The sequence below is a fragment of the Phalacrocorax aristotelis genome, chromosome 6, assembly GCF_949628215.1.
Source record: "Phalacrocorax aristotelis chromosome 6, bGulAri2.1, whole genome shotgun sequence".
In the NCBI taxonomy this organism is placed as follows: domain Eukaryota; kingdom Metazoa; phylum Chordata; class Aves; order Suliformes; family Phalacrocoracidae; genus Phalacrocorax; species Phalacrocorax aristotelis.
This window is the reverse complement of record NC_134281.1, coordinates 18,682,490-18,704,503: the sequence shown is the minus strand read 5'-3', so window position 1 is coordinate 18,704,503 and position 22,014 is coordinate 18,682,490. Positions and strand designations below refer to the sequence as shown.

Here is a 22,014-nt window from a genome sequence, read left to right as displayed (position 1 = left end):
TGCAGCCTGGGAGGTTGGACTGGTTTGAAGGCAGGGTGGAAAATGGGAGGTGGTGTCACCCTGTGCTGGGGGCAGGGGGTTGATGGGCTGTCTACTACTGCAGCTCCTGGCACTGCGCATGGGTCCCTGCCCATAACAGGTACAGTAACAAGGAAGAGCAAGAGTGCATTGAATTTTCATGACAGTCTCACTGCACAGGGACTGGTCTGCATTGCAACCTGGGTGGGGGTGTACTTAGGGTGAGCCCAAAACATCTGCTGGGATGGGGGTGGCCCAGGACTAAGGGATTGGAGAGGGAAGAATCTGTGACCATAGCCTTTTATCTACAGTGCACTATCTCTTTTCTCTTAGGTCGCTGACAAAGAACCTGTTCAACCCCCAGTTTGGAAGCATCTTCCGCACCTTCCACAACCCCACATACTTCTCTCGACGGCTGGTGCGGTTCTCCGATATCTACATGGCATCCATCAGCTGCCTGCTGAACTATGATGTGAATTTCACCTTCTACCCTCGGCGCACCCCTCTGCAGCATGAGGCTCCACTCTGGATGGATCAGCTCTGCACGGGCTGCATGAAAACCCCCTTCCTGGAGGAGATGGTGCATATCCGGTGAAGGGCCAGGTACTCTGGGCAACAGCACAGTGCGAGTCTGTACATGGGGCTGGGCTGCTGGGCCAGCAGCACCTCTGTCTACCACTAAAGGGCGTTTGACACTTACAGATGCGTGTAGATGATGTGTTGTTTTTTTTTTTCCCCTTCACTGGCTCCACCCCTTTCCCTGAGGTGCTTTGCAGGCTGTGGAGAGGATGGGTGCTTCTTCTGTGCTGTGAGAGCCACACAGACTCCTCTGTAGGAGTAGGTGAGATGGAGAGCCAGTGCTAGTGATGGGAAGCTGCCGCTCCCTGCTCTGTGCCCAGAGAAGTGGCTCAGAAATGGAGTCCCGAGGCTGGTGCTTGGTGAGCGCAACACACCAGCTGGTGCCGCTGGTAGGTAGCTGCTAGTTAAATATGCAGGCTGTGGAATTCTGGCGTGGGGAGTAGGTCAGAAGGTCTAAAACACATGGTGCTTTTGGTGACATCGGTGGCATGTCTCAAAATTTTTTGAGTGAGCTTAGTGTATTTTTGGGGTTTAGTGCCACATGACATCAGTATTTTGGCAGTTGATGTTGTATGGTCTGTTAGGATGTGTTCAGCCTTTCAGGGAAGGTGCAGGGTTGGCAGCAGAGGTGGTGGCCTTCCACCTGTCTTTGCTGAGATGTGGCCTAAGGTGTGTGGAGGGGCTCGTGAGGATGTCCTAGGAGGTGTGCGCGTGAAGTACTGCTGGGTGTGGTGGGTCAGAAAGGGGACCGTGGCCAAGCAAAGCATCGTAGTGCCTCCTGAGGAGGAGGAAGAGAAAAGAGGCGAGCGTAGTGATGCCAAAGCATAGAGGACAGGACAAGAGTGACGGCCTGGAGGCCCAGGCAGGTCAGAGCAACTCTGGGATGTGAGGGGCAGAAAGTTGGTTCTTCACTCAGCTTGGGGTCATGCTGTTCTTGGCCAGGCTTCCACCTGCCCCAAGGGACAGGCAGGATGTTGGAGGGGTGAAGGGGCAGTTAGGTGGGTAGGAGTTGTTGAGAGTTTGTACCACCCTGATGCTGGCTAGCCCTGGGAAAAGGGAATGTTGTGCCGTCGGAAACCTGAGTGTGTGGGAAGCCAATGGCTCTGGGATGAAGGGGTAAGAGGCATCCCTGGCGGGGCGGGGGGGGAGCTATGGTCTGTGAGGGGCCCAAAGCATGCAGGAGATGAGTAATGGGGCTGTTCTCCCTGGAGACAGACACACGCAGGGGCAGTCAGGGGACATTTGAAGGCAGAGTTCTTGTTGCAGGCTCTGGATGTTGGTTGCCTTGGTCTGCCACCTCCTCCCCGCTGCACCATTTGCAGGTGGCAACAAGGGTGACAGTACCAGCTTGCTTGGGGGGGTGGTTGGTGTTGAGGTGACAGGTGGGGGGCAGGGAGAGAGAGGGAACACAGAATGGATGCACTTCTTGTGCTGGGTCTGGCCGTGAGTGGGCAAGGAAATGGGTGAGCAACCACAGCATGTGCAGCTCTCAGTTTTGAGGGAGGCTGGGGGATTAACATGAGGACAGGCAGCGGCTGCGGCAATTGCTGTACGGGCTGAGTGTTGTGAATGTGAGGGGCAGCTGAGGGAGAGGAACGAGGTCAGTGTGGAGGACCCTCTGCCAGGGAATTCCTCAGAGAAAAGCACTGAAGTATGTGTGTCAGCAGCCCTCAGTGAGACACACACCTCGCCCCCTCTCCTGCACATTCCTCCCCAGTGATGTGCCAGGCTGGCCTCTCAGTCTGGCAGTTGTGTCTCACTGCCTTGTCTTTGTGTAATGTGCCAGCATGTTGCAGCCTTTCAAAATGCCTTGCTCTTGACTCAGGGGCCTGGATGATTGCTGTTAACATAGGTGCTCTAATCAAATGGTTGTAGTATGTGCATGTGGCATTTGTTGTCTTTGTGCCGTGTGTAGTGTGACAGCTCAATAAAAGTCTGCAGCATGCAGTAACTAACTGACTAACCAACTCACTCCAGGTGTGTTGCTCATCTCTGTTTTCCTGCCCTGGGAGTGCAGCTCTGGATGCATGCCCAAAAGCCTCGGGTGCACCTGGGGCAGGTGTCTTAGACCAGACCTGAGGTGTCCAGCACAGAGCAGTTTGTGCCCTATATGGCCGCAGTGCAGGCACCGGGGCCACCTGGATGGATCAAAAGGGGTATGTGGGGAGGTGAGTAACTGGCATGACTTGTACACTGCCTGGCACGATGTGTCAGGTGAGGGCTAGTGTTCCCTGGGGGCTGTTGCACACAAAGCCTGCTGAGGCGGGTGGCTGCTCTAGCCGAGCCCCTGGTGCTGGAGGTGGGTGCTGGGGCACGGCTTTGGCGGGCAGCACCGCGCAGAGGGCAGTGCAGGGTGAGGCACCAGCCAAGAGGGGTGCTGGGCGGAACCGGTGCCGCTGAGCTCTTTATTTCTTTCTGCCCGACGGGGGCCGTGCGGTGCCGGGGGCCGTGCGGTGCCGGGGGCCTTGCGGTGCCGGGGGCCTTGCGGTGCCGGGGGCCTTGCGGTGCCGGGGGCGGCCCCTCACTGCAGGAAGCGGCGGGTGTCGGCATTGGCGTCCGCCAGGAGCGAGTCCTGCGGGAGCAAAGACCGACGTCAGCGCGCGGCGGGCGGACGCGCGGGGCAGGGTGGGGCGGTGCTGTGCTCACGTGCAGCGGCTCGTAGTCGGGGGCGTGGCCGCCGTACAGCGGGTTGGGAATGGCGACAAGCGGCCGTTGGGGGCGGGGTCTGGCGGAGCGCGGCCCCGCCTCCGGACGCGCACGCTCCCGCGGCGGCACCGCATTCTGCTCTTCCTCCTCCTCGTCCTCCTCCTCGGGGCGAAGGCCCGCCTGCGGAGGGCGGTAAAGGTGAGGCGGCGTGGGATGGGCGGGGCTCCGAATGGGCCCGGCCCTCGGCACTCCCCCGCACCACCACCCAGGACCTCCCCCTGGACACGGCACCGCACCAGCGAGGGCCCCATCCACGCGTGGCTCCCGCCGCCACAACCCCCAGTACCCCTTGGGCACCCCGCAGGTGGTCGGCGCTTCCCCAGACTCCGGCCACCTCCCCCCCCCAAAAGGCGCCGCTCACCCCCCGCCCCGACCCTCTCCCCACAGGCTGCGCTCACCTGAAAATACCCGAACTGCCCCTCCCCACGCCGCCGCCTCACGCAGTAATAGGCAGTGCCGGCAGCGACAGCCAGCACCAGCGCGAAGCACAGGGCTGTCAACGTCCCCGTGGCCACAGAGCCCGACGCTTGCACCACACCGTTCACCTGCGTCCAAGAACAGCCGCCCAGTTACAGTGCTCCCCTGGCAGGGCAATGGGATCTGCCATACAGCATCCCTGCTATGTCTCCCCGGTGTGACTGGGGGCAGCCCAGCCGAAATGAGCTGTGCCAGGGGAGCAGAGAGGATGAGGCCAGTCCTTGGGATGACTCAGTTGCCTCATCTGCATTCTCCGGTCTGGTGCCAGCTGTTTCAGCACCTTCCTCCCCCATTCATGCGCTCAGACACTCACCTGACCAAGATGAATGGTGGGCGGTGGGATCCTCAGTGGCTCTGCAATCGCGTGAATGATGCCATTGAAAGCTATGATGTCCCACTCCACAATCATCTTGTTGTTGATCCCTTTGGCATCCTACAGCACAGGACAGAGATGGTGTCACCTGACCAGAAAGCCTCTATGGTGTTCCCTGTCTCAAGAGACATGTGGTGAAAAGTTGTAACGGGGGTTTTTTTGACTTCCACTGAGGTTAAACCTACTGAGTGCTCTGTGCTGTTGCCCACTGGGAGGTCTGATACGTGGAGGTCATATCCTGACTGGGATGGGATGATGGTGCCATTTGTGAGGTTGAAGCTGAAGAGGACGACATTGCTGGATGACACATGGAGCTTCAGTTCTTCTCCTGTCAGTGTCTGAAAAAAGCAACAGGCAGCAGGGATGAGAAATGGCTGTGCTTGCTCTCCCCCCTTCCCTCCAGCTGTGCGCAGCCCCTACCTGGCCTAAGCGCAGACATTCTCCACAGCCACAAGACAGCTCAATTCACGGGCAATGTGGCACAAAAATACTATGCAGAGGAGGGGGGAGTGCCATCCTTAGAAACAGTCAAAGCTCAACTGGAGAAGGCTCTGAGCAACCTGGCCTAAATGGCTTTTCTGAGTGAGGGTGTTGGACTAGGGACCTCCAGCGGTCCCCTCTGACCTCAATTCCTCTGCCTTCCCCAGACTCTATTTCACATCACCATCACGCCAGCTTTGGCAGACTCCTGCTCTCCTCTGGGCCTGATAGTTCATTCCATGTGCCCTCGAGTGGCTGCTCATCCCTGCTTGCTTACTTCATTGTCTGCGAAGCCAGAATTCAGAGGGACAAAGAGAGTTTTGGGAGCGGAGTCATCAGACAAATAGATGAAAAAATCCAGTCCTTCTTCTGTGTCATTGGCAAAATCAAGCAACATCTGGAAAAGATGGAAGACCTTCCCCATCAACACGCTGCTGGCAGCTCAGTGCTGCTACCTTCCCCAGCCCAGGAAACATCCCCCAGCCCTGGAAAGAAAATGCCTCTGTGTTCTTTCTACTCCACGTGCAGACCAAACCACCACTTCTCCCTGTTATGGCTGCTCCCTCCACCCTCCTCGGTACCAGCTGCTGGCCTAACGAAGAACCAGGAGAGCATCACTTACAGAATAGAAGGTGGAGAAGCGAGTGTGGTCTGCGAGTACATCAGGGAGCTTGCCGCTGCACCAATACCCATCTCCCACAAACCCATCACGGCAGGTGCAAGTTACATCTGCAAAGGACCACCAAGATGCAACTTAAGAGGCCGATGCAACTTAAGAGGCCAATGCTGGCTACACTGACCACCTCTTCTTTGTCTTCTGGATACCCCTCAGGACGTTGCCTCCTGACACAGGCATGAGGACAGGGGGGATGTGCTCACCTGCCTGTGCCCCATCCTGTGAGGGCAGTTCTGTGCCAGCTGCCCCAACATGCCTCTTGTGCCTGACAGGACCATCCCCAGGAAACATGCTTGCGCCACTCACCCTTCTCCCGGTAGCAGAACGCATCCCAGGTCTCGCTCAGGTTGCTTCGGGGGCCATAGTCCACGATGCCCACTCGGTTAGCCCCACAGCTGGGGTTAGGGTAGGCCGTGGGGTATCCGGCTGTGCCATTGTCCAGCCAACCCACCAAGCACAGATGGAATCCCATCTAGCAGAGGAATATGAATGATTAGATTAAAAAGAGTATCTCTGGCCCATGTTTTCTGCCCTGATGCATGCTCCCCTTGTGCAGCCTTATCCAACACCCCCCCACAACACCTAATGGGTTGGGCAGTGCCAGAGTTCTCATTCCAGCGTGACCCTCCAGCTCTCCTGGTTTCATGGATGTAGTTGGAGCAAACAGGGCCTGGCCAAGGAGATGAGAGGTCACCCACCCCCACGTCCTGGGCTCGCTACTGCTGGCCCAGGCCTGGGGAGAAGCACTGCATGTCCCCACCCCATGAGGCGATGGAGCCAGCCCCTGCCCAACCTCTGCATCCCTGCCCTGACCTGCTGTGCTGCGGAGAGCTGCTGGAAAGTGGCCAGGGAAGCGCCTTCTGCGGCACAGGCCTTCTGAGCCTGCTCGTAAGTGAAGTCATACTTTTTTCGGGGTGACTGCAGATGAAATACACCCATAGTCTTATCTGCAAAATACCGAGGCCAGGGAGCATCAGTACACTAGAGAGAACAAGCAGCCTCCCTGGGGCAGTCGTGTGGGTCCCCTGTGTGAGCACAGACAGCACCACCAACAGAGGATGCTCTCTGCTGCATGGGATGTGGCCTCAAGTAAGGGTGAGGTGGGATGCAGCATGGCTTCCTCTGAGCTCCTTGCCTTCCATGAGGGAGTCAGTGCTTACTGGCAGGTTAATCTCACCAGAAGCCATCTCACATGTCACACAGAAGCCGACAGGGCTGGCTTATCTTCCACATATGACACATAGGGGAAAAGGAGAATGTGAAAACCAGATCCAGCTACAGAGACAAGTCCCTAGCCCCTTGGCCATCCCACCCTCCAGCTCACCCAAGGGGTGCCCCAGCCAGGAGGAGAAGGATGAGGGTGTGTGACCTCTCCCTGGAACGTTACCCCTGCCACTGCAGGGCTGAGCACGCTCACCATGAAAGTGCAGGTCAGTGCAAATGGCCTCCCGATGGCACTGCCCATTGTCTTCCAGGCACCGGTCTGTGGGGGGCACAGCCTCTTCCAGGCACTGGATCCCGTCACCAATGTAGCCCCGCTTGCACTCGCAGCGCCGCTCATTCTGCAGCACAAAGGAAGGGTGGCATCTGTCTGAGTGCAAACACACAGATGCCAGCCTGGGGATCATTGTATCCCTGTGAAGATGGGGAATGAGCCTTCAGAACACCTCTGCAGCCTGCTGGGACTATGACAGAGCTACAAAAGGCCACATGGGCTCTGTTCTACCCCCACATCCAACTGTACGTGAACCAAAAAACGTCACATTCAATCCTTGTCACACTATTTGAAAGACCACTTTGCTTTAAGGTACATGGTTCATGATTCTTGCGCTACATCATGCTCCCAGTCCCAGCTTCTGCCCTGCACTGAGCAGCTCACGTTCCTCTGCAAAAATGGCCAGCATCATCCTCAAAGGACCATCCTGGAGCCCCCAAAACAGCCCAGAAATCCCACAACTGATACAGCTTATGCCCCTTTGACAGAGAAATGGGGAATAATGGCCTCAGCATAATATCACCAAGACCATCACCACATTGAGGGCATGGCACCTGCCTGGCAGTAGGGACCTGCAGGATGACCACAATAGCTGAGGGGACCAGAGTGGAGGGGCAGGCCTGGGGACTGCAGCAACAGGGGACACTGTCACATCACTGTCCTCCAGCAGCCTGAAGCATGCCATTCTGCTCCCACGGCAGCCACCTGGGCTGTTCTCCCAGGCACACAGATCTCCCTGGCCGTAGGGGATGTACTCACGGGCCCGGTGCTGATGCAGTTGGCGTGCTGGCTGCAGTCCCCGTTCCTACCATCCATACACCTGTCTATTGGGTCGCAGACGTAGCCGTCGCCTCCGTACCCAGGAGCACAGGCACAGGAGACGTTCACACCAACCTGTGTGCACTGTGCGTGCCTAGCACACCCCCCGTTGTCCTTGCTGCACATGTCGATCACTACAGGGATAAAAGCGTTAGATTAACTAAAATACCTTGCTAGGTGTTCTGGTGGTCTGTCTGTCCTGCCAGTCATCCCACTGATATGGCCATCCTCCACAGAGCTGCTCGGGAGATGGTGACCTATTGTCTTGCCATGTTGCCTGCTTTCTCCTTCACTCACCACCCCTCCACGTCAGCCCCTTGTGGCTCCCCCGCTACCTGAGCATGTTCTTCCATCTCCTTCATAGTGTAGGTTGCATTCGCAGAGGTTGCTGGCACGGCAGACAGCCTGGGGGTGGCATGGTGGAGAGCAGGTGGGTGTCATGACTGAAACCAGAACACACATGGGTCAGGATGATCCAAGGGCTGCAACGTGGGCACAGCTGCCATCGCCAGCCTCTGCCCCAGGCTACCTGCCCCCCATGCTGCTTCCTTTCTCCCCCGTTTTTGCAGATGCCTCACCCAAAGCCAGAAGACTGTTACTCCTTCATATAAGCCTCAGGCCTTCAGCTCGCCCTCAAGCTCTTTGTGGAGCACCTCTGAGCTCAAGGACTTGTTCATGATCAAGTGCAGCTTTCCTCCTCCTCCTCCTCCTCCTCCTCCCCCCCACCCCAACCCTTGTGAAATTCAACAGCAAGGGCCAGATCTCAGAATGAGCCCTGCAATTGAGAGTTCTTTTTCTGAAGATATTTCTAAGCAGCCTCTTGAACAATCCAGCTGCTGGGAAAGCGGCTGCATAGCACCAAGTCACAGAGAACAGCGGGTGGTGGGGCTTGGCATCCCTCACCTAGTCTGATTTCGCAGTGGTCTCCAGTCCAGCCCTCGGCACAGAAGCAGAAGCCATCGCCATGCAGTCCTCCGTTGCACACACCGTTCTCGGTACAGTTACACTCTGTGAGCAATGGATAAAAACCACTGTCACAGCATCTGCTTTGGTGGCAGTGAAAGGCCATGTTCAGGCCATGGGACAGTCATGTGGCAGAAGCACTGGCTTGTGCGGGCAGTGCATGAAGGCAGGCACAGCAGTATGCACACATCCCTTCCTGTTGCTACCAGCCCTGGCCCCCGGCCCTGCAACACGCACCCTTCATGGAGGAGGGGAAGCCTCTCTGCACCCATAAACCCTCATTGTTCCCCTCCCCTGAGCATTTCTAGAGATGTATTTTTCCACTCTGAGTCCCTGTAACCATACAGCCATCAAAAATGTTCCTGGAGATCCTGTAAAGCCCAGCTGGGGATGGGGGAATGGCGAACTCCCTTTTCCTTCCCTTTGCCTCACAGAGGCACAGGTCCCTGCTGCGCATGTCTCAGGAGATGCTCTTTCTGTACAGGGTTCATCACGACTTATGGATTTGTCACCCAGCCCAAAATATGTTGTAACTCTTTCTGCCAGACAGGGGCTCTCAGCTATGCATGACAAATGAGAAGGAGGTTTTGACCCTGAGGCCTCAGCACAGAAGGCAACCCATCCTTCTCAAACTACAGCTATGTTTGCCCAAACAGCTGTCCTGCCAAGATCCCACGGAGGGCCCCAGCCCCAGAGCTCTGACCTGAGTGGGACTGATGCATATGTGGCAGCACTGATTCCCATGCTGTAAGCTGCTAAGAGGTCAGCGTAGCACCCACCCCCTCTCCAAGTAGCACCATGTGCACAAACCCTCTGCATTTCTGCCACCCCACAGGTAGAAGCAGTCTTACCTCGGCAGTCTGGCCCGTATCTGCCTGGTGCACACAGCTCACAGCTGGTCCCGATGAAAGCCTCACTGCAGTTGCATCTCCCCGAGCCACTGATTTTGTCATCACAGGTACCACGGTTACTGCACGGCATCTCCAGCCCTCCTGGGCATGCTGCAAATGGGACACCTTAGTGAGGCTGTGGTGACAAAGTGACCTGGTGCTGGAGGAAAGCCACCCACTGCCCTGTGCAAAGCCTGCACACCAGGTGCCATGTGAGCTGCTGCTTATGGGGTGCTTGGACCACAGAGACTGCTCAGCAGCCTGGGGAGTGAGTGCTGGGGACATCCCATGACAGTAAACCTTAGGAACAGGGGCAACAGGGACAAATTTGGCGTGGCTTCCAGCCTGGGAAGAGCCTCTGCTGCAGTGTGCTGAGTCTGTGCTGGCCCACCCCATGCTAACCTGGCAGCAGACTCATCCAGGATGTGAAAGCTGCCCATAGATGAAGCACAGAGGGCAGATGCCAAGGAATGGCTGAGCATTGGCAATATCTGGGGATGAGTGATGTGTCTGACAGCGACCCCTGGCAGCCCTGTGCCCAGGGGTCTCCATAGGGACAAATGGCTCTCCAAGGAAAGGGGATTGATTCCCTGTTATGATACCATCCACATGCACTCCCAGGGGGTTGTTCCCTGCACCCTCTACAGACTGCAGCTCCTAGCCTGGAGTTTTGCCCACCCTTCTCCAGGGAAGTACATTCAGGGACACCAGATGTCTGTGTTGAACCAATAATGCCACCCTCCCACTAGAGAAAGGGCTGAGAAGGGAAAGGGTCACGTGGCTCCTTACCCCGACAGTCACGGCCATAGTGGTTGGCACAGCACTGGGGGACCCACTGGGTGGAAATGCAGGTCCTCTTGCAGCCTCGTTTCAGGGGCTCCCAGTGTCTTCTGAAGGTGTCCCATGGGGAGGGTGGCCAAGATGGCCGCAACAGGGAGTTGCGGTGAAACAGACGTGTGTTCCTCAGCAGCTGATTTCCATAATAGTAGCAGCGCTTGGTTTCGCCCTGCAAGGAAACAAGCAAAACACAGAGGCTGCCACATTGGTCACTGACGTCTCACCTTGACTTTTCTTGTGCCACTCATTCAGTGTTACAAGTAACAGAGGCTTCCTAACATGCGATGGGGCTGGGGACAGAGGACCCACAGATGTACTTCAGGGACATGCCAGAATGCCAGAAGCCCAGCAGAGGGACACAACGGGTGATGCATTGAGAGTGGGGTACAACCACTGCCTCCCGAGGCTGCTCACCACCTGATCCCTGGTCCATCTCCAGCGGCCAGGCTGAGCTCTTTTGCTATAAAGCACCCAGAGAAGCCCCCAGTGCTGCTGCAGTGACTGTCACCATTATTGGATTGACCAAGCAAAGACCATTGGAGCCCCTGACCCCATGTTGCTCAGCCCAGCTCCTGCCCTATGGGACCATGTGACTCGGGGCAAGGCATGGACAATGCAACCAAGCCAAGGGAGTTGCCACATGCAGATGTGCCTTCATTTTGCTGCTGAAACATGAGGGGAGTGTGGGTATTGTCATCAGCCCTGTAACAGGCCTCCTTGGTGACAAAGCTGTGAGCTTTACCCGTTGAACAGAGCCAGCAGGGCAGGGTGGCTCGAAGCCACAGAGTCCACAGCTCTTTGCAGATCTCTGTGGAGGGGAGAAAGAAATGTCACAACAACTCAATATGTGTTTCTGCCTCTCAGCTGCTCAGAGCTTTGCCGAGAAAGAGCAGCAAGCCCTCCTGATATCCCTCTTCCCACGCATGGGGCTCAACAGGTGGTACAGATCCTCATTGGCCTCATCGCAAGTGCTCACCTGCAGCTCAACAAAGATGAATTCATCACACCGAGACCCCAGATCCGGTGGCTCCAACAGTCTATTGATGCCATAAGCAATGCCCCCATTGAATTCCATGTGCCTCTGGATGATGGTGGCACCATCGTTTCCCACCAGAAGTTCCCCCTACCAGAGGAAGAAAGCAACTTGTGATCCTATATCCTGGCTGCACCATCCAAAAGTTGCCCTTTTGAGCTGCCATGGCTTCTCAATCACCCCAAGAACACTCCAAAATCTCTGTGCTCATGTTCTTGACCACCCTTCCACATTGCCACTTTTCACAGCCATCTCTCCTAAGAAGTGGCCTCTGTTCATGTACCACATGCTCTGTAAAGGTCATGGCACCAAGTGGTTGGCTTTGCAACCTGATCATCATGAAGTGCATGTGCAGGTACCACATGCCTCTTCACTTTCCTGCCAGCTGGCCACAAAGTCTTGAGCCTCTCTACAGGCTCAGCTGTAGCCAGGGGAATGGGGTGTCTGAGCCTGCAAACACCCCAAATCTGTGTTCACTTCCTGCTGGTGACCAACACAGAGCATCAGTTGCCCTGTGGCTATGCTCAGAGACACTTGCTCAGTGGAAAGACAAGCCCAGCATTGCCATCACTCACCACATGGGTTTTGCTGCAGCTGAACGAGACGGTGGAGCCATGCATGGTCCGTATGGATTCAACCTGGGGCATGTTACCAGCAACAATCTAAGAGGTGAAAAAGAAGAATAGAAAGGGAGAGACCGGCAAAACTGACAGTTTGTACTTCTAACAGGATAGTGCTGCGTAAGGACAGGGGTCATCAGCCACACTGAGATGGGGTGTGACATGGCAGCATGTGAAGTGGGTGGAACAGTGTAACTATGCTAGGTTAGTCACAGATTCCTGAACAGTGAGAGACCAGCGTGCATTAGCAAACCCTGGTTTTGCTCAGCTGGACTTCCTGTGTTCATCACCCCTATGGACAAGAGCCTGTTTGTGAGCCTTGCATTGACACGCTGGTGGTGATGTGGGCCCCCCTCAAGAAGCTGATGACGGAAGGCCATGCTGCACCAGAGGTTCATGATGAAGTGGTAGTTGCCTCAAATGCTCTAACAGCTTTGGCTCTTCTCAAGATATCTAATATGCTGCATGTTCTGCAGCAGCAAAATATTTGGCAAGGTTGCTCTGGTGTAACCATAGGCAGGTGGCACCATATGTGGCTTCAGGGGGTATGAGTCTTTTTGTTGTCACATTTACCTTTATGTCCCTGATCATGTGTGCTTTGAGGTAGGATGCCAGGACGTCCCGATGCTCTCTGCGGTACAGCCACTTCTGCCTCTTCTCTGAGAGGGCGTTAAATGCAGCATCTGTGGGCCACAGCATCGTGAATGGTCTATGCAGAGGGTCACTAACCAGTGGAAGCAGCTCTGCATCCTGTCCAAGATAAGAGGGGATACAAAGAAAAAGCCACAAGCCCGAACTGAACATGTACATGTATGCACCACCTCCCCACAGAGCAGCAGGAGTCAGGTCACTCACCTGCAGCAGCTTGCTATAAATGGTGTACCCAAAGGCCTCTGCCACTTCTGTGATATTTTGCTGCACAGGGAAGAAAGCAAAAAATCATCACCAAGAGGTCCCCCTCCAGGACCTGGAGCAGTAATGCAAGGGAGAAACCAGATGGTTAACAACTACAGTAGCTAAACACAACAGGTTTATCTCTGTCATCATCACGCTGATGGATTTGGCCTGGCGAGTGCTGGCATTCAGCAGCTGCCAGTCTTCTGACTCATCCTGGGTAGGCACTGCTATGATAGGAGCTGGGATGAATTTTAGCAATCTGTTGTGCTGTACAGAAAATGTGCTATTTACTATAAAATGTAGGATCTATAAGCTCCTAGCTTATACCAGAGAGACATTTGCAATCTCACACTGCAATCTGCTCTGCACTGGAAAAGGAGCATGATGGTTGGCATGGGACATGATCTCCCTGCCTACTTCCAGTACTGTTGTTCTCTAGTGATGAATCACAGCTCCTTCTGTCCCAAATATTGCTATGCAACAAAGCTGTCACCTTCACAAGCCAAATCCATGCTCTCGGACATCCCCTACACAGCTAGGAAGAGAGAGGAAGAGCACCCCATGTGTCCTTGGGCTGACAGTGTGGGTGGAAGGGCTTGTCAGGGACAGCACTATCAGAACTGTTGGGAGAAAGATCCAAGCCCTGTCCTCACCACGGCAGTTATCAGGGCACAGTCACTGCTTCAGACTTACCTGTGAGATCTTTGAGGAAATGTTACGGTCTACCAGGTCACTTGGAATGAGGATCTTGTTGATGAAATGAATGACCCCATTCACGCCAATGATGTCACTCACGACCACTTTGGCTTCCCCATTGAGATAGATGCTATTCTGAAAGAGAAGGGACGCAATAGGTATTCCTACCCACAGCACTGCCCTATAAGTCACCTACAGGCCTCAGGCAAGTCACTTGCCACAACCATAGTGGCCTTCAAATGACAGAAAAAGTTACATCATGCCAAGTGGGACAGGGAAGGGAATTGTGGCAGAGAACTACCTCTTTCACTGTGATCTTTATTTTGTGGCCAGATAAAGATGTAAGGGACTCCTGAACTTCCAGGTCACTGAACTGCAGTTTTTGGCAACCGACCATATGGTAGCGAAGCAGGTCCCGGAGGAGACCTCTGCTCCTCCACTCCTCAAACTACAGATAGAAAACAAAAATGAGATCTCACTGGGGGCACTTTGTGGGGTGGGTCATCCCAATGAGGGATGACCTGGATTGCCCAAGCCTCCTCTGACCCATCCCTGCAGGAAAGCCAGTCCCCCCAAAACACGGTGAATGCACAAAACCACCTGAGAACTTTGGGAAACTTCAACCAGCTTGACACCACCAATATTCAGCTCCCTTGATAGAGGACAAATTACCACATTGGCCTTGAAGAAGTGACACCTGGGACAGGTTGTCATTGGGAATTGTTCCTTTACTGGGTAGATGGGGGGCCATGGGAAAAAGATCGGGACTAGTGGCATGAAGCTGGACAACAGGACCTGTGAGAGATTGATTTAGGATCTTCCATTACACCGACAGCAGAAAGCTGTTGATCAAGAACCTGTCTGGTTCAAAGAGTCACAAATAAGGATCTCTTTCTTCAAGTCTCTGGATGCCCGACATCCCACTTATTGGGACTAGAAGGAAGGGACCAGTGGACGCAGAATGGCAGGGCCTGAGGCACAAAGCAGGAATAAGAGGTTTTCATGAGAGATGCCATGGAGTCGTGCCAGCCATGGGTAATAAAAGTCAGCATGCATCAGTGATTGGCACAGTGCCTCTGAGGACCATAAGGCAGGGTCTCCAGCAAGGTTCTCCTTACAACAGGAGCCATGTCCACTCCTGCCCAGATTGTCTCTGTAGTGAGCCAGCATCCAAACCTCTGCTCTTACACTGATGGAGAATGGGGGATGCCTTTAAACCTCTGCAGTGCAGCCTCTTTGCTTCAATTCACTGTCCAGAACAGCCCCAGAGGGAACATTGCCATGACAGGAGCTTGTCAAACACCTGACAGTGCTCGGGATGGGAGGGCACTTACTGTTGTGGTGTTTCCTATGAAATCTGTCCGTGGGATGAAGACAGTGAAAGGTCCTGCCCCACTGAGCTCCTTGATGTTTTCTGCCTGTGGCAGAGAGCATTTGTGGGAAGGAAAACAGAAAACATGGTTCCAGTTAGCAAGACCCTATGCAGAAATCCCCAAGTGGAATTTACTACACAGAGACAAGGACAAAACTGTTTCTAACCAACCAGTATCATCTTAAAGAACACGGATGCATCTTCAGTCCTTCTGAGCTCCTTAAACAAAGAGAAACAGCTTGTGTTAGCAGAGTCCCTTCCACTTGCTCCTCACCAGTCAGCATGGTGACCTGCTCCTTCCACTGCAGGTCACTCTCCCACGCCAATGAGACACACCATAGTGATCTTTCCCTCCCTCTCTTGCCAGCACTGTGGGCACGGAAGACATAGAGACTACAAAGCAGGCAGTGACCTCTGCCTAGACCATTCACATTGCAGATGCTGCAGGGTGGAAAGGACAGAGACGAAAGCTGGCTGCTTCTGCAGCAGCTGTCTCATAGGTTTAACTGCCCCTGTGCTCATGGGACACCTCAAGTGCTTCACAAAACCTCCGCTTTAACCTCACTGTGCTGCCACTACCAGTTCTGGGCTGCTGTCTGGAGTGGCAGACACAGGCTTAGCAGGGATAACTCCCCCTCCTTATCACACTAACTTTCAGTAAGACCAGAAGCACAGAATGAAGTCCATCTCTTTTCTCCTGGCTCTGCTGTGGGGACAACAGCTTTTATTTGCCATTACCAAAAAAAGCTCACCAGTTTGCCCAAGGACAGCCATTGTACTGGCAACAGAGCTATAGATAGAGTACTGCCCTCCAGACAGGTTCGCAAGTCCTGGCATGGCCCCAGGGGACACCTGCCCTCATCCAACAGACTGGGAGAAGTGGGTTCCCTTGGGAAAAAAAAGAAATTACTCCCATTTGCTTATAACATTAAGAAAACAGCACCCTGGAGGTCTGGCCAATGTTTCTGACAGAACAGCAGAGTGTTCACATCATGACTCGCTTTAGAGCAAAGTCACTGTACTCTGATTCTCTCCCACAGCTGGCACACTAGAGACACCTATGATTTATGGATAGTTTGCTTCAAAGCACCTGTTTCCACTCCTACACCACATGTGTCAATATGACACTACAGATCTGCTCACCTGCATCTTACACTTGGAGGGGAGGGAGTGGTTTGCTGCAGGGCAGGGGGGCCAAACACAAAAGATACTGTGCATGCCTCTCACCTGATACACTTTGCCACGACAGGTAAAGCCATCTCCAACACTGTGCCAAGAGCAGGAGCAGTTTCGAGTGCCAGGGCCTGTGTACTTGCAGAGACCAAACACACTACAGCCTCCGTTGTTCTAGCAAGAAAGGCAAAAGGCTTGCATGGAGGGGCATTACCAACAATTTGAATAGCCACTTGCATACAGGAGCTGCTAACTACATCCAGCCCAGTGGAAAGGAAACCATTCCTCCCATCTGTCTAGTGCCTTAGAATAAGCCTCACCCAAATCCTCAAGGATTTTCAGCACCAAATCCATCCATGAAACAAGACATTCACACCTTCCTTTGGAACCCAGAGTGATGGCAAAACCCATGATTCAGAGAGACATTTTGACATAGCTGCGATGCTGTGAGCACAGATACTCTTAAGCTTTTGAGCATGTCCCACACAAAATGGATGCAGAGAAACAAGTCCACATGCCTGTAACCCTGTATTACTGTTTCCACACTGCTTCTCCCATAAGAGGGAGTGCCAGGTGGCCAAGATACTTGCAGGTCACTGCCAGAGGCAATGGAAACCAAACACACCAGGAAATCCCTTGGGTATGTGAACAGGCAAGACAGCCAGCTCTAAACAAGCAGGCTAACCCTATTCTTGCTTTTAACTTTTGGGAGAAAGGATGTTTCAAAGCTGTGGCCTTCACCTCTGGTTACAGAAAATGCAGTCATACCTGTTCACACAAGTTGATGGGGTTGCAGTGGCTCACACCATCCCCACTGTAACCAGGAAGACAGTTGCAGGCAACCTGGAGGGAGAACAGATGCTCAGTCTGAAGCTTGGACGCAATAAAGAAAACACGCAATGGCTGAGCTGGATGGAAAGCATTGTGATATAGCACCCGTCACTACATTCAAGAATAACCATGCTTGTGTCAACAACAAATAAAACCCAAGACTGCCTCCAGCCTCTGTCCAAGAGAAGGCATATGCTTTTAAGGCAATAGCAATCTTTTCACGCCCTTGCCAAGCAATTTTTCTATGTGGAAAGTAACAAGCACAAGGCAGTACACTGCAATGGGAAGGATCATCTCTAAGAGAATTACACACCTGTGACAACCTCCATAATAATGCTGCCCTGACATCCATCTTACATACTCACCTTCCTTGGACCTGTTTTAAAGCACTCTGCGTTGGTGTGGCAGCCCCCATTGCTTTCAAGACAGAGATCAATTTCTGCAGCAAAACAATAAGGCCACATTATTGCTGAGGGCTGCTCAAGGCAGCTGGTAATTGGTGACCCAAAGAGGTATTGGGAAGGCAACAGGGAAGACATTCCCAGCTTGGGAAACATTTTGGTGAAAAAGTGATTTGTGGTAGCAAAGGAATAGGATACAACTGCAAGTTCTACTCCTGCCACACGTGGGTCTCTGAGTTGTGATAAATCTGCCCACAGAAAATCCCATGCCTGCCTGGGTGTGCTTTAAAGGATATAAGGGGACTGGACTCTCCTGCAGCTCCATCTTCATCTCAGAGCACCACTGTGGGAGACTGCCCTCACACCCTGCCCTGGACTTCTCCATGACATGCGTCAGGGCAAGAGACCTCTCAGGGCTCTTTTGGTTTGAGACCAAAACACTGGTCTGAGGCCATCCAGCAATACAGGTGCTAAGGGCAGCGTGGGCTCTCTGCCTAGTTTCAGGTGGCACTGTGCTGGGACAGTGATGACCACTTCACTAATCATGACTCAGGAGAATGCTGAACACATACTTACAGGTATGTAAATACACACATACACGTATGTACATACACCTCAACAAAAAGCAGAAAGACAGCTGAATCAAGATCAGCCAGCAATTACTTGCTTTGAAATAATCACTGCATGAACAAAGTAAAAGGAGAATTGAGTTATTCAACACTTCAGCCTGAAATTTTATCACTTTTAGTCTGACATTCCCCCTTTGTACAGATGATGCCTCACTGCTATCACCAAAACATGAACTGAGTGCTCACCCATGCAAAGCATCCCATCTCCAGCGTAGCCTTCCTTACAAACACAGGTTCTCTCTCCTGGGGACACTTTAGTACACACAGCGTGTATGGAGCAGCCACCATGATCACTAGCACATGGATCTATTTCTGTGACCACAAACAAGAGAAGCAGAATCAGCTCAGAGCATCTAGGAAAGACGAGCTGTGCCAGAATGATCATCCATCTTAACAAAAATCCCAACATCATATTAAAATCCCTTTGTCTCTCGAGGAAACTGAAGGTCCTTTAAAGAAAGGCATGGGGCCTCACCCAGAGTTCAAAGAGGCCAGTCCAAGAGTCATGCTGAGCTTAAGTAACCCCTAAATTGGACTAAGAAGTCTTTCTGTCACAGCATTTAGTCACTGAGGACTAGTGGTTAGGCAAGAAAAAAAAAACCCCAACCTTTTCCTGTACATCATAAGTGTTTTTTTCTCTTTTTCCCCCCTCACTCATTTTCAAACAAGGGCAATACTGAAAAGAAACTGTGAAGTCTACCAGTGTTTTGATTGTTACAGTTTTATCACTCTGAGTGTGTTTTTCTTCTCTACTTGCTTTTGACATAGACCAGGTTTGTATGTATCTCAAAAGCAGCATCATTAAACCCTAGCTCATTTTGGCACAACTGCCACACTGCTTCTACCTGATTCTGGCATGGCCAGCAAATAGGAGGAGCACAAAATTCTAGGGAATTGAAGCATCATATTCCAGGGACTCATGGAATATGCCTGCCTTTTTGTCCCTCTCTCACAGGCTCTAGCAACATCAAAAGCATCCTGTGTAAAGCTCCAGACTGGAAAACTTCTCTACCAAAGCATGGTAGAGTTCACGGTGGATGGCTTAGAAGAAAAGGATTGGAATGATCTTTCCCCTGGCAACAATACACCATTTATTTCACAAACAAAATCCTTGTCTTTGCGTAGCTTCATCAGGTGTTTGCAAGCCTTTAATCTTGCCCACACTTGCTGGACATACCTATGCAATGGGTCCCATTCCCTGTGTATCCAGCAGAGCAGAAGCACTTAGGTGGGGAATCTGCAGAACTATTGAGGCAACTGAAACAAGAAAGAGATAAACAATCACTGATGACACCTCCTGATTTGCTCTGCCAGTGGGAAACACTATTTAAGTCTGGCATGTGCAAGTTAGAGTTCACACTGACCACAGGAGGACCATGCCTAAAGTTCTGTATATTTCTTTTCAGCACCAAATACTCAAGTCACACTCTCCGGGGAGCTGGCATCCAGGCACAGGCTTCACACCTCGCACAGTGCACCTGCACCATGTCCATGTGCTTCTGCATGTTACAGTGGAGACGGCTGGTACCACAAAATAGGAGACCAGACAACAGATGGAGAAGGCAGCAAGAGGGAGTCATCAGAGCCCATCAGCTTATTTAATTTAATTCCTTGGTGGGGGCAGGCAAGGCAGAAAGGACTTATCAGTAGCTGTTTGTTTTGCTCCGTGAAAAAGGCCAGACTTGGAGTACCTTGGAGTCTCTGCTTTCTCCCATCCACAAATACAGAAGGAACTTGGAAAGAATTTATGCTTAGACAGACAAAATCCTTAGGGAAAGTGGATGCGGCTCAGCACCAAAGAGAGTTCCCAGTATGGAACTGACATTCATGTACTTTTAATGAGCAGGCACCTCCTCCCAGCTCTCTGTGAAGCCCTAAACACAGAATCACTTCTATGTGAAATATTTACAAACACATATGGCTTTCTCAGAATGACCCAGCCCCTTGACTGTACTTACTTGGCCATTTGATGGCAAGTGTTATTGCATAAGTCAGTCTTGATTCCTGCAAGAGAAATGCAAATGTTACTTGGCATTTTTAGTTTAGGACTTGCTGGAGACATTTCTGCCATCTATAGTAAAGGACTCTGCAAACAGCCTCACTGCCACACTTGTGGTGCCCTGACTGATGATGGGACACAGCAGCAGTTATGCTAACTCTCACATCCTAACATGGCAGCAGGAAAACCTCAGGGGATTTATCTTCTGGCATTTTGCAATGAAGTGAATTCAGTGTTCTCTGTCTGAGCTAACAGTTCAATTTCATCCTACCTGCATGGTCTCCATATTACCAGGAATGAAACAAGGCCTAAAACCTCATTAATCCAGACATCCAGGGCCATTTGGCTTTGCCCCATTCAAAGCAAAAAGATGAACTTGTTTCATGCTTTACATTTACACTAGACAGGACAGCTCCACTCAATTTCCATTTCTAAATGCCCCCAAAACACTTCACTACAAAATCAATCTTTGTGCACAAATCTTCAAGATCCCAAATTATTTAGGAGCTAATGTTTCTCCCCCCAGCCCAATGGTAATCATAATCCCAAATCCAAGGAAAAACCATCTTCAACACATTACTTTGACACACAATAACAGACTAATTGACAACTGCAAACCATGGCCCGAGCTCGCCTAAATCAATAGACCTTGTGAGCAGAAAAAGCAACTCAGCAGACACACTGGAGCCCTTTGAAGGCTTCAAATCAAGCCCTGCCACCTTCTTAGGTGAGTAACAGGACTTGGTCAACCCAATCTGGCTGGGAGCTTCCATCTCTCTCCCAGGGCGAGGCACTGTTCTTGAAGTACCTCAAATCTCAGTGGGACAGAAGCAGGTGATATGCTTTTCCCTACATGAATTTCACCAAAACAACTCCAGGGCTCATGTACTGTTGAAGAAGTCAAACCACAGATGCAGCTCCTGCAGGAATAAGCTAGCACAGTCTGATAAGATTTCTGGGGGATGCAAAGCACATGCAGCTGTGGTCACCTTCCTCAGCTAATGCATATCTCTCTGCCCAAAAGGAAGTATTACACCATGGGCCTTACTTACAGTCACTTACTTTCTCGGCAGGTAGGACCTTTCCATCCTGGGAAACACTCACAGCTCCCGTCCCCTTGCAGTCCGTCATTACATATGCCATTGTCGCAAGCACATTCTGCAGAGGGAATATAAACATTCACCACTGTCAGACCAACCAAGTCTCTCATGCAGAGCCTCGCTGCCATTTTGTTCACTGCTCTGTTCCTAATCCAGTGATTCAAGCTGCCATAAAAAAACAGTCACAGGAATATCTCTTGTTCCCTTCCTACCAGGCCAAAAAGCCCAGGAACAGACAACCCACCTCCACTTTCTATAGTTTGGGTGACAGCAGGATGAGCGGCATCGCACAGTCACGCCTTGGTTTTAGGATAAAAAATGGGGTCGCTCTTCTGGCTGACCACAAGCGCTTACTCCCACTGTCCCTCTCTCAGTGGCCTGCCTGCTGTTTGCCTGTCTCAGAGGTCTTGGGACATTTATTCCCTCCCACCAACCCTCCTGAGAGTTGAGGTGTGGCCACTTTTCTCCCCTAGCAGGCAGGATAGTAGAGACAAGCTACAATAGCCATTGGTGTCACCTGATTTGCAGTCAGCTCCGTATCGGCCCACTTCACACATTTCGCAGGCAGTGCCATGGAAACCCTCCAGGCATCGGCACTCTCCACTACCCTCGATGCCGTCCTGGCATTCCCCATTCCCAGAGCACCACTGGCCTGGCTTCCCTGGGCACATCTCGCACATATGTCCATAGTAGCCTGGGCAGCAGACAGACCTCTGGGGAACCAACAAGAACAGGTCAGGGTGAGCTGTCTTGTGCAGCGCAGACAAGGTACAGTACAGCTTTATTGGTGAAGCTCCTCCACTCATTTAACTATGTGATAGCCATCATTTCTGACAACATGTGAAAGGACCAGATGGGTGTGGTTAGAACAGAGTGAGCCCCCCAAAATGGGGTGCTTTTTTGCCCAGAGCCTCATGTAAAGGCCTGCACTGCCACTTGAACAACACTGG

At 52.4% G+C, this 22,014-nt stretch overlaps 2 protein-coding genes across 6 annotated transcripts in view; one reads left to right on the top strand and one right to left on the bottom strand.

Annotated features, from left to right (window-relative positions):
* The window catches only part of NT5DC2 (5'-nucleotidase domain containing 2), a 33,678-nt gene extending 32,961 nt beyond the window's left edge, over window positions 1-717 (top strand). The window contains exon 14 of the mRNA XM_075096352.1: window positions 352-717. Within this exon, the coding sequence (XP_074952453.1) occupies window positions 352-613 (262 nt within the window). The 3' untranslated portion in view covers window positions 614-717. The remainder of the gene's footprint in view (window positions 1-351) is intronic.
* Window positions 718-2,988: 2,271 nt separating this feature from the next.
* STAB1 (stabilin 1) overlaps window positions 2,989-22,014 on the bottom strand; it is a 64,512-nt gene continuing 45,486 nt past the window's right edge. For 2 of the 5 annotated variants that reach the window (XM_075096328.1, XM_075096329.1), the window contains exons 39-70: window positions 21,582-21,777; window positions 21,027-21,122; window positions 19,924-19,969; window positions 19,143-19,222; window positions 18,152-18,277; window positions 17,301-17,374; window positions 16,873-16,947; window positions 16,159-16,278; window positions 15,103-15,150; window positions 14,894-14,977; window positions 13,861-14,007; window positions 13,557-13,694; window positions 12,822-12,881; window positions 12,540-12,716; window positions 11,922-12,008; window positions 11,290-11,436; window positions 11,056-11,121; window positions 10,266-10,482; window positions 9,438-9,587; window positions 8,527-8,631; window positions 7,959-8,066; window positions 7,564-7,757; window positions 6,727-6,871; window positions 6,123-6,256; window positions 5,616-5,781; window positions 5,256-5,362; window positions 4,911-5,030; window positions 4,339-4,491; window positions 4,094-4,213; window positions 3,702-3,848; window positions 3,244-3,423; window positions 2,989-3,169 (exon numbers count right to left, since the gene is read on the bottom strand). In XM_075096328.1, the coding sequence (XP_074952429.1) occupies window positions 3,119-3,169; window positions 3,244-3,423; window positions 3,702-3,848; window positions 4,094-4,213; window positions 4,339-4,491; window positions 4,911-5,030; window positions 5,256-5,362; window positions 5,616-5,781; window positions 6,123-6,256; window positions 6,727-6,871; window positions 7,564-7,757; window positions 7,959-8,066; window positions 8,527-8,631; window positions 9,438-9,587; window positions 10,266-10,482; window positions 11,056-11,121; window positions 11,290-11,436; window positions 11,922-12,008; window positions 12,540-12,716; window positions 12,822-12,881; window positions 13,557-13,694; window positions 13,861-14,007; window positions 14,894-14,977; window positions 15,103-15,150; window positions 16,159-16,278; window positions 16,873-16,947; window positions 17,301-17,374; window positions 18,152-18,277; window positions 19,143-19,222; window positions 19,924-19,969; window positions 21,027-21,122; window positions 21,582-21,777 (3,864 nt within the window). In that variant the 3' untranslated portion in view covers window positions 2,989-3,118. Of the gene's footprint in view, window positions 3,170-3,243; window positions 3,424-3,701; window positions 3,849-4,093; window positions 4,214-4,338; window positions 4,492-4,573; window positions 5,031-5,255; window positions 5,363-5,615; window positions 5,782-6,122; window positions 6,257-6,726; window positions 6,872-7,563; window positions 7,758-7,958; window positions 8,067-8,526; window positions 8,632-9,437; window positions 9,588-10,265; window positions 10,483-11,055; window positions 11,122-11,289; window positions 11,437-11,921; window positions 12,009-12,539; window positions 12,717-12,821; window positions 12,882-13,556; window positions 13,695-13,860; window positions 14,008-14,893; window positions 14,978-15,102; window positions 15,151-16,158; window positions 16,279-16,872; window positions 16,948-17,300; window positions 17,375-18,151; window positions 18,278-19,142; window positions 19,223-19,923; window positions 19,970-21,026; window positions 21,123-21,581; window positions 21,778-22,014 lie in introns of all 5 variants that reach the window. The other 3 variants (XR_012661086.1, XR_012661087.1, XM_075096330.1) reach the window with 3 other exon arrangements.